The sequence below is a fragment of the Clytia hemisphaerica genome, unplaced genomic scaffold, assembly GCF_902728285.1.
Source record: "Clytia hemisphaerica strain Z4C2 unplaced genomic scaffold, Clytia hemisphaerica genome assembly, whole genome shotgun sequence".
NCBI lineage: Eukaryota > Metazoa > Cnidaria > Hydrozoa > Leptothecata > Clytiidae > Clytia > Clytia hemisphaerica.
Genome location: NW_027103728.1, coordinates 792,074 through 803,907, shown reverse-complemented (window position 1 = coordinate 803,907; position 11,834 = coordinate 792,074). Strand labels below are relative to the sequence as shown.

General features: G+C 33.6%; 1 protein-coding gene across 1 annotated transcript; it reads right to left on the bottom strand.

The window, feature by feature from the left end:
- Positions 1–1,190: 1,190 nt before the first annotated feature.
- On the bottom strand, positions 1,191–6,778 carry LOC136804923 (serine/threonine-protein kinase Nek2-like). The gene is made up of 8 exons (XM_067061452.1): positions 6,619–6,778; positions 6,087–6,304; positions 5,003–5,243; positions 4,286–4,495; positions 3,878–3,984; positions 3,583–3,671; positions 3,308–3,359; positions 1,191–1,585 (listed from the first exon to the last, which is right to left on the bottom strand). The coding sequence occupies exons 1-8, from the start codon at positions 6,715–6,717 to the stop codon at positions 1,282–1,284; spliced, it is 1,320 nt and encodes a 439-aa protein (XP_066917553.1). The 5' UTR covers positions 6,718–6,778; the 3' UTR covers positions 1,191–1,281.
- Between the last annotated feature and the right edge of the window lie 5,056 nt (positions 6,779–11,834).

Below are 11,834 nucleotides of genomic sequence, written 5' to 3'. Positions count from 1 at the left end.
TAGCTTGATCCCGCAAAAAAGGTTAGACAAAATGGATGTCGGGTATGTAACCATAAGGTCCATAAGGGTCCTTTTTTAAACCCACGAAAGTCTCTCACAGGGGGACAACAACCATAAAACAGCAATTCAGTCTCTGACAGGGTCTAAAATTACTAGGTACCTTAAGTTTTCGTAATTTAGCCAAAAGTATGAAATTTTTGAATAAATTGGGAAAATTCTTCAACGGCAATAAAAGCTCGAAATCAAGGAAGCTCAGAAACAAAAATAAATTACAACAGCAGATTAGTTCAATTGTATTTGATTGATATTGAGAAAGGAGTATTAATTGCAGCAATGACAAACAAAGAAGCTAGACAGGAGCACTCAGATTGAAATTTTCTGTATCTTTGTCACTTGATCAAAGAAATAGACATATATATTTGACTTCTAATTCCAAGAATAAGAAATTCCAGAGCAAGTTTCAAAGACTCCATTCCAAGAGTTATGTAGGACAATGTACATGCATTAAAACGATAGACAATTACATACATCTTTATCAAAATATATTTTCAATAATACTATTATACAGTTCAATATTTACATAATATTTATTTCTCTTTTTCAAAAAAAGATAAAACTTTTCACAAGGAAACTTAAATTTGAAGACAACATTTGGACGGACCTCTGATTTTGAGGTGTAAATTCAGAATAAAAACCAAAACTACGTCAAAAATGAAGTCAGAAACATTAGGAGTATGGGTACGGCAAGGGAAGCTGGGGACGCCAAGAGAAATATTTCTACATAGATGAGTAAGGTAAAAGGAGGAGGGTTAAAATTGGTCAGGGTGTATGTATAAGCCTAAAAACAAACGTAAAATATAAATAAACATAAAATCAAGATAAGCTAACATAAGAAATAGCAAGGCTAAACGCACGAAACGTAAAAACAAAATAAATCATTTTGCAGTAAATCCAGGTTAAAGCAAGAAGAACATCTTAAAAGTTTTGTTCGCGAGTGAAAAAAAAAATCAATGAAAATCGAACCATGATAAGTCGTGCATATTTCATGAATCTTACTAGGAGGTCAAAGAAACGTAAAATATTTTTTTGAGTTCACAAGAACGTAAATAAGTAAGTAAAATAAAATCATAGTGGCTGACGCATGAAATGGACGAAATCATGTATGCGTGAATAAAGCATCAATACAATTTCTAAACTGCGAAACAAAAGAAGACATCTAAAGAAGTGCCTTTGATTGGATTGGAACTAACATAAAAGTTATATGTAGTTAGATGTTACAAACTACCTGAGACCGTACGGGAAGGGTCGTGCAAGTCTAGTTTCGTATCTATTAACGTCAAAATTGTGATCCAATTGTCGTAAGGCACGATTGTGCTTGTTGATTTCAGCTGCATAAACATCACCGATGCCCCCGCCGCCACCTACGTGAGGTCGAAAGTCTGTTTTCATCTCGTAATCTTTATTACGGTGGTAGCCTGTTTTCCAATCCATTTCAACTAACCTCTGATCTTCGTTCTTCTTGTTGAATATGTTCTCTTTGTCAGGCATCGCTAATCTTTTATGAGCAGGGTATAAATTGTCGGAGCTATAATGAAAACAAAACGGCGATCAAATTTGAAATTTCTCTCAAATCTAGAGGAAAAGAGGTTTTACAAAAATTTTTGCTGCATGAAAAACTTTAACATCTGTACTTTATTTCCTGGAAGTTCTTTTTCAAAATTTTCAATTTCAAAAATATTTTTCAATCGCTTAAAGATAGGTAGCTTTTTTCTAATGGCCCCCAAAACGGAGGTTTGAAATTTTAGCGATTTCTCGAGATATCTTTAAGATATGAATACAAAATTTTGACCATAGTTTTGAAGTATGATTTAGAAGGTTTTGGGCATAAATTTGTTTGATAAAATTTTTACAGTATACCCCTGGTTGTCAAAATGCAGGTTTGGGGCCCCCAAAACGGAGGTGTACTTAAAATCAAATTATTAAGCCCAGTGGTAATAGGGGGAAAAACTATGAACATATTTGTGTTTCCCCTTAAATTTACGACCCGATGGATGTAAAATTTATGATTTTTATGAAATATTTCAAGATTTTCGATATTGCAAAGTCCAAACTGAAAATTTAGAAATTTTCAAAATGACAATTTTGATTTAACAACGTCTTAATCAAGTTTTTGAAAACAAATCTCTTTTGAAAATAGTTCCATTCATGTATGGAATAAGCTGTGAAAATTTTAGAAAAAAAGCTTAACTGAAACTGAAAATATTAAGCTTTAAAGATATTTTTCTCCTATATTTTGCAAAAAAATGACAGAATTTGCCGTTTTTGCTGATTCAGCGGAAAATTTTATATATAATGTTAATTTTTTGTTATAAACTATTAACTCAAGGTGATAAGAATAGAATTCCAAGATTTTTTGCTTTTTCTCATATTTAGAATTTTCGGTTTTGTCAATGCTGATTCTAGGGCTCCAAAATACTGGTTGACCTTCAAGATGCTATATCCTTTACCCAGCCTCTAAAGTCACAGATGTATTTGCATTTTCTGAACGGTATTAGGTGTAGAAAGTTTCCTATACCCCGTTTTCATAACTTATTTTCAATATCCAAGGAGCTAGAGTGAGTTATATGCAATTTTTATCTAATTTTGGTGTTAAAATATTTCCTACAGACGCAAATATGTTATTTTGAATCTGTCTCAAACCAGCAAAAACATGCTCATTTTTAAGTATAACCATCATTCTTTCAAAATAAACAAAAATCGTTTAATTCTGATAAATCTACAAGTCAGAATCTTCATTTTAATGAAAACCTCCGTTTTGGGGGCCGTCTCCGTTTTGGGGGCCATATACTGTAGGAATAAAATCAGCCACTGGCAACTGACAATCGTTGATGACCGAAGACAAAAGGCATTCCTTCAAATGATTTTGAAGTACTCTAACTCACATCGAGAATGACCTTCGGATCAGAATCCAAAAGCTCATAATTGTTTTTAACTAAATAAACCCCTAATCGAAATGTCGAAAAATAAGTGAAAATGATCACTCTTTCTCGCCCTAACTCTAAATTCTGAACAAAAATGACAAAACATCCAGGAAGGCAAGCACTTTGACAACTAGGACTAAAGAAGCTATGATATTTATTATAGGAAGGATTACGTCGCTAACACCCGTTTTCTTGTTTAGAATCCGAAATATCACGAGGAAATAACTCTGGAAAACGATTGTTTTCTTCATCTCCCCCTTAATTGAGAATAGTAATGGGGTGCTGAGTGCTTTCAAAAATCAAAATAGCAAAGGAATAAATCTTACCGAAGTCTGTTGTCAAGTATCCTTTCTCTTTCAACCAAGTCTTTTTCCTTTTCTAAAATAAAACAAAAAACAACATTGATTAGATACACTAACATCAATAGACTGTACGCATTTCTCTCAAAACGCTAGTTATAATTTGATAGAGTGGAAAGAGGGCCATAATAAAACCTCCAGTATTTCCATTTATCTAGGTATTAGTATGTAAGGTAGAGAAGGAGCCACATCGATGGCATCAAAAATGTTTCGCTAAACAAATATTGAATGGATGTTCTTACGTTTTAACTGTTTTTCTTTGATTTCCAAATCAAGACTCCACTTTCGAAGCTGTTCCTCTTTCTTTTTCAAACTTTCATTATCCAAGTCACTAAAAGAATTGAATGCTTCATTAATTCCCCAAAAAATTGTAAACTGAATAAACGATAATCGTCACTAAATTAATCTAAGATTTCATGTTCTCATTTGATTTGCAATGTGAGAAATTGTGAAAATTTTTACAGCACCAATTTCAACGGAGTATGAGTAAAGGATCTGAAGGTTGACGTAAGACAATAAAAAACGTAAATAGCTTACTCCAATGTTGGCATGGAAGTTCGTTTGTCATTTGCAACTGGAGGTTCCAAATAATTACGAATGCCTTGACAATTCAAAATATCTTCGATGGTCGGTCTCTTCGATTCCTAAAAGAAAAAGGATAATAAAAAAATCTGGAAACATTGCACGACACTGATAATGTCCAACATCGGAAAACATGATAATGTGTGTAGTTTTACATTGCCAGTGGCCAATTCGTGGATAGTGAGTTTTACTGGTCCTGTTGTGCCATATATGTGAATCTTTCTTATTTTACAGACAGAAATGTGCTGACTTTTTTTACTATAATAGGTATTCGCGATAACTTTTTTCCAGTGAGCCCCAACAGTTTAACAGCTTGTAACAGTTTGTGCTGAAAAAATAATGTAAAAACTGAATTTAACCCACCACTACAGTCAACATTTTCTTGATAATTGTTTCCAGGTCTTTGCTATAATGTGTAGGTATGGGTCGGTAGTGTCCATCCTTGATCTTCATTGCCAGTAATTTTTGATTAGCAGCCAAGAAAGGAGGCATTAGCGCAGTCAATTCGTAAATTAAACATCCCAATGACCAGATGTCGGATTTTTGGTTGTAATTCGTTCTGTTCACCAATTCCTGGGTGTGAAAAAAGTTGTGCCTTAGTTAGGGAAAGAAGCTTTTGAAGAAAAAAGTTTTCGCAAAAATCAACTTTCGCGAATCGAGCTTTTCAAAACAGTTTCGCGATCTGAATCATATTATTATAAAAAGGGTAAGAGCCATTTATTTTTTAAGGAAACCAAAGTCAAATAAACGTCAAATAAAAAAAAAATTAAAGTAGATAAATTTCAAACATGAAATGATGAATAGGTATAAGACGAGCGAAGAGATGAATGAATGTATGTATGAGAGAATGAATGAGGGGATGTATTCATTCATCAATTGATGAATGGACCAGGCGAATTGAATGAATGGATGGACAGATGCCAGTAAATGAATGAATGAATGGATATACTGAGGGATTGATGGATCAATGGGTGGGCGGAGTAAACGAATGAGCAAATTTATTGGTTAATGGGTTCAAAAAATCAGCAATTTCCTTTTCCATGAAGAACTGAACGTTTTAAGATGAAGGGTTCAACTTACTGGTGACATATAATAGGGCGTTCCAACAAATGTTTTAGCAAAGCTTGTATCATGATTCAATACTCGTGCCAGTCCAAAATCACCAAGTTTGCAATTGTTATTGGAATCTAGGAAAACATTTGCAGGCTTGAGATCTCTATGAAGAACAGAGCTTCCACCCCTGGACTGCAAGTGACACTCACTGAGAGCCAATGATAGTTGGTAGAGTGCTTTCCAGATGAACGCCTCGTCGACAAATTTTCTTAAAGAAAAAAAGACAAAATGATAAGCAAAGCTAATTTGTGAGACAGGTCTTCCAAAATAAAAAATTGAAGCAACTCGAAACTTTCAGAACGTGTTAAAACCGTACAGAAGGGCTCAGACGATTTTACTTTAGAGAAGATGGCAACAACTTTGAATTCTCAGAAAGTGTTCGAAACTATACAAAGTATTAGTGCAGCTATAGTAGAAGTGTCAAAAATCCTTTAAAGGGGTCCTAGTATTTTTACTTTCAGGAGTATATTTCTAAAATAATTGATATCCTCTTAAAAATCCAAAGGAATTAACCCTTTGTGTGCCGTTACCTTGTTTTTGTACCCCAATCCATTTGCTGAGGGGTAATTTTTTTTAGTAACCTGATTTGCCGATGTCAGATATATACGACATGCAAATTTTAACTCGTGTTGCCGCATGTCGGATATATACGACAAGGATATTTTATTCCTATTTGCCAATGTTTGACATTTGTATTTGACATTTGTTTTATATATATTTTATGATAGACTAAAATAAACCTGAAATAAATCTTTTGAGCACTTAATATATACTGTCACTATTACTATTTGGATTTTTTTATGTCGGATATATACGACATTGGCAAATAAGAAAACCATTTTCCTAAAAGCTGATTTCTCGGCAATAGAGCTCCCTCTCTTTTAAAGGCCTCAGCAATTAGGTAAAAAAAGTTGATGTCGGATATATCCGACATTGGCAAGTAGAGTGAAAATTTGCATGTCGGATATATACGACATCGGCACGGAAAGGGTTAAAGAGTGGCGTGCTTTTCTGGGCTAGGGGACTAAAGTAGCAAATCTAATCTACAAACCTTTGTTTCCTGTACTTCAAAATATATGCTGCTAAATCACCACCTTCACAAAACTCCATTACAATGTATATCTTAGTTGACCCTCGATCAATGATTCTGTCGTGGTATCGAACAATGTTTGGATGTTTGAGCTCTCGCAGTAAATTGACTTCAGAAACGAGTAGTTTCTTCTCTTCATCTGTCATGGAGCCGTACTCAAGCTCCTTCCAAACCCTGATCTACAAATGAAGTTCAATAGAATATTTAATAGCAGCACAAATTCAATGTAATAATTTTAAGGTAAAAAATCACTTCTTTAAATGCTTTGAATTGAATTTTGTTGGCAATTTCCTTAGAAAAAGCTTATCCTAGGTTATGACCCAGCATAATCCTGCTGTCTTTACTGACATAAAGGTTTTTGGAAAAACAAAGAAAGTGCTACTTGACAATTTTTCTGTTTCCATTTTATAAGGCATAAAATTTTGCTAAACATGATTCATAAATCATACCTACATGTAAAAATATACTAGAACTGAGTAAAATGAATTTTTACCTTGCCATCAGTTTTCCTTTTTATCTTTTTACATGTGCCATATGACCCACTTCCAATCGTGCACACAACATCATAATCATCCAATTTATTACCAGGCATATTGTTTTTTAGACACTTCTCACATTGACTGATTATTATGACGTACACTTTTTAATTTTAATCTGAACAAAATGGAGTTTTAAAGACATAAAGTTTTTTAGCAGCATAAGCCTGTCTAAACAATTATGAGGCAGTTGGCTTAACTAGGAAGACCAATGCAGAATAACTGAATGGCATATTTTCAAAAATATATTTACGAAGGTGTCAAGAGGAGATTAACTAACATTTTCTACTTCAAGCATAAAAGAGAAGTTGAATCCATTTTCGAAAAACGAGACAATGGTTGATCCCTATTCTACAGACCAAATTCTTGGAGATAAACGGACCACATAAATCTTTTTACTTCTCAAAATTATGAAATATGTTATCAAAATTTTGGCAGTACAGAACTAACTTTACAAACACCCATACTAACAACTACAAATAAAACTGTAGTCTGGAATAAGTCCTCAAAAGTTAGGCACATAAAAGGATTCTCAGACTGATCTATTCCTGATCTATTTATTCCTGTTTTCTTCTAATTTTGAATAGATACCCCTTAAATAAACGCCCATCCCTTTCCTCTAGGACCTGCACGTTTATTTGAAACAAGTAGCTGTACGGAGAAATGCCAACTTTCACATATCTCCACACTGCCTCCCTGATGCAATGTTTGAACAATTTGATTTCTCATCCATTTTAAATTTTTAGAAAAAGTCACTGAAATTTTCCAGCTTTTTCCAGAAAATTTTTCTTTTAGAATAACTATTTCTTCAATTTTCCAATTTTGGGCCAAAAGTTGAACCCTGATTTTCTAATTTTCGGAAATACTTCCCAAAACAGGGGGGGGTCCATGTACAAAACAGCGGCATGTATCAATACTTTGTAGCAAATTTCGATTTTAAACACCCACCCACCCCTATAGTACAAAATGTACAAAATACTATCCAGCAAACTCCCAAAAACACCCCAACACCCCCTATATTTTACAATATACTATCCAGTACTATCCAGTAAACTCCCAAATACACCCTGACACCCCCTGTATAATACAATATACTATCAAGCAAACTGCCAAATATACCCCAACACCCCCCTTAAATAGTACAATATACTATCCAGAAAGCTACCAAATATACCCCTACAAACACCCCTTCATAAAATAATAATTTCAGCCAAAAAACTTGAAACTTTGGGGCAAGTTTTTTATTCTTCCCATAAAAAAATTTTCAAAAACTTTTCTCCAAAATTGACAAAAACAAATGAGAATTTAAAAAAATTTTCGACAAAAATCTAAAATAAATCACAATTTGATTTGATTTTGACTTTTTAGTACACAAATACTAAGCATAAAATCAGAAATTTGACCCTGACACCCCCATGTATAGTACACAAGTACTAAACAGCAAAATTTTTTTGAAAACACCCACCCACCCCATGATACATGCCGCTTTTTTGTACATGGACCCCCCCCCCTGCCCAAAAATCAGACTAGAGTTTGCTTCTGGCTTAACTTTGCATCTTGTTCTTGATAATTTTTGAGTTTGAAAGAGTTTGAAAGAAAACCACAAAAATTCCATACGACAAAAAATGGAAAAACTAGGAGTTGAAAAATATAATCAAAAGAAAAGGAAACCAGCATGAAAAACAGATTTGAAATCCCTTATTTTCAAGTAAAAGCATTGCTTCATTTTTTTTACCTTCCAAAAACAACTAAAATAAAAACAGTCTGTCTTTAGAGGGCAAAGATTTCTTTATACTTATTTTTTGAAAGAGTACAGGTCTAATTGAATAAGAAACATTGCAAAAAGAACGAGCATCAGTGGAGGCTAAACATGCATAGCCCTCAAATGAAGACCTGGCTGGTCATTAAAATACAAAGTTAAATCAAAACAAACCTGATTTACAAAATTTGCAGGTGGTAAAATGTATATCTCCTAATCATAAGTGATGTCATGCACAATTATGTTTAATATCATTATTATTTATTAAATTTGAGGTTACATCCAGCAGCCATCGAGAGACAAGCTGAGAGCGGAGCTCCGTAGTTCATTTGTTTTGAAATTTTGCTGCTTTGGATGGTCAGGCCTTTGATGATGGCTATGCAAGTTTTCCTCCACTGATGCAAGTGCTTCACGGTATTAATTGAGTAATCAATGCTTGAGATTTCTCTTTTTATTTGAAAGAAAAAGGGTCAACGTCATAGTTGGACTTTTATTGGGCAGTTCCAGAAAAATAACCATAACTCCCGCCCCCTCCCCCTTTGGACAACATAGATTTTTCGAATTTTTTTTCGAAATCAAAAAATAAAAAAAATTAAGGGTTTTTTCTCCTTATTCTGTCATCAGTATCAGAAATCCATAAAAAGTTGCTCTATTTTCTTGCCAGGTATAGGAAAACCCTGGATTTTTCCCTAAGAAATCTTTAATGTAACGGAAATCCTGAAGTTTCTCAAAGGTAAATTGTTACAGAAAATCCATGTCGTCCACAGGAGGTAGCAGACTATAATAACTGGAACTGAACTACCCCATTTCGATAGAGAAAACTGTTTGGTAAAAAAATAAATATATAAAAAGAATAGGACCAACAGATTTGACAAAAGAACAAACAGTATAACGACCCAAGTCTTTTGATGAGGGCGCTGAGTGTTTGTCTGATATCAAGCCCACAGAAGAATAGAAGATAGATTGCCAAACACCTCCCAAATGACCCAGTTTTCAGAGCATGTCATGGTTGCCCCCAAAGGAAAATTTCCAATACAAAGCTCTGCCAGGACCCTCCCAGCGCTCCGGAAACATCTGGAACAAAAAGCGCCGTTTTTTTTGTGCTCCAGGAACACCGGAAGATTCCGGAGCACTTCCGAGCATGATTTTCAACATTTGGTCTGCACTGGAACTACGGAACTTACCAGAGCAAGATATCTGTGATGTAATTACGATAGCGCCGACTCATGTGACTCAGTGAAACCTCGCGTTTTTCTTATTTTTTCGAAATTTCAACTATGCTTTCGAATATATTGTGACAAATTCAATTTCATTAATGGGTGAACCATCATCCTCAATAAAGACTGTAAGTATGTTATTAAAACATATAGCTGCATATTTCTTTTATAGCAACTCCCAAAGATTTTTCAACTATTTTGTTTTCAAAACCTAACCTATCTTGTAGAGCTTTGAAAAAGAAAGAAAATGGGTCATAGGCCTCCAGAGGATAAGTGGTTGTAAAGATATTCAAATTTTAGTGTCAAAAATTTGACTAAAAATGTCAAAAAAAAGGTTAGGAAAATAGCTTGGAAAAATTCAAAAAATGTGTCAAAAAAGAAAAAAAAGATATTTCCCAGTCAGGCTTCTTTAATTTGGCATATCTCTTTTTCTAAAGTAGCTAGGTCGGCATATGCCGACATGGGTACTTTCAATTTCCTTGCCGATGTCGAGATTTGCCGACATGGGCACTTTCCATTTCTTTGCTGCAAAATTTAACACTTCTACAAAGATTTTGTATTAGATGGTTTGAAATGAAAAAAGATAATAGTTAAAAGCTTTTCTATGTTGAGAAATAACTATTCAACAATGTTCAACTCTTGGCTGATACTTCATATATTATTCAGAAAATGAAGTCAAAAACGCTAACTTTTGCCCATGTCGGCCTATGTCGACATCTGGCAAATAGGTCGAACCTTCTTTTTTTCCCGTGGCAAATAGGTCGAACCTTAAAACATACGAACGACAGTTAAAGGGCTAGAGACCTGAAATTTGGAGGGAGAATTCTTTGATGGTGTTAGAATATTATTATAAAAAAATATTTTTTAAATATTTAGTATATTTATGAAAATAACGAAAGATATATCTTTTTTTGAAAAAAGAGGACATTGCATTGTTTTATTTTTGTTTTTGAAGAAAATTGCCTTGAAAAAGTTGAAATTAGTCAAAAAAGGTGATAGGACCCATTTTCAAGGGGCCTCTGGAAATCGAGGAACAAAAGGTTAAAAGTAAAGAATAAGTTTTTCTGAAAGGAGAAACCCCAAATGAAAAGAAAATCCATTTCGGCAGAAATATAAACTTTTTTTTGGGACTAAGGCAATTACTTTTTTATTTTCTGGTTTACGGAATCGCCGACGTTTTTTTTGCAAAAATAAAATAAAAATAAAATTGAAATTCATAGAAATTTTATTTATTTTTGCACTTCCGATTCTGTTTAATCTGCCATGAAATGGATTTTTTTACAAAACTTTCTTTTATTTTCTGCTGTGTATGTAAGTTTCCTCAAAACACATTTTATTTTCTCCAACATTAAAGTTTGAAAACAACAATTTTATTTTTATTTTTTTTCCATCCTCCGCTCCAAAAGATCATCTCCAAATGTCCGTAAACCAGAAAATAAAAAAGTACTTGCCTAATGCTAAAAAAGCAAAAAAGTGAAAAAAACTACATGAAAATCAAAGAACTAAAATTAGCGATTGTTATTTTTTGAATTCCTCACCCTTTTTCTGATAAACATACAAAGTTTCAGCCTTCGACTACAATTTCCTCCATTTCCAGAAACATTTGTTCATCAATATATAGTTGCACCTTATTTTTTTCCCGTCTGAAAACATTTCTAAATGTTGCAAAAACGTTCGTCACTTTACCAATTTGCCGTCCACAGTGTACCACCGCTGGAAAGCTAAGATCACAGGCTTTCTTTTAGTAAATACTGGAACGCTTTAGCATATATAGTGAAGATATGTAATATCTGTCATTTTAGAAAAAGAAAAGTATTGATATATAAATAACTCAAACTGATAAAAACGAAAAAAAGATTAGAATATTTTTGTTAATTGTGTATATTTACGATTTTTTTGGGTATTTTTTGGTATATATACATAGAGAAAAATTTTAGAAGGGTTCAAAGTTCACGGAAAAATGAAACATTTGGTTTGACGTCAACGAAAGTTGCCTGACTTCTGGAGTTGCTATCTTTAACCATGTTTAAACGTTTTTTTAGAACGTGTTAAAAATCACTTACTCTGGAAGCACCGGAAGAGATCTGGATGATTTCTGTCATACTCTGAAAACTGGCTGGCAAATGTCAAACAACTATTAAAAAAAGGAGAAGGCAAAACAAGGTTCCACTTCACTTGACAGCGAATAGGTTGATAG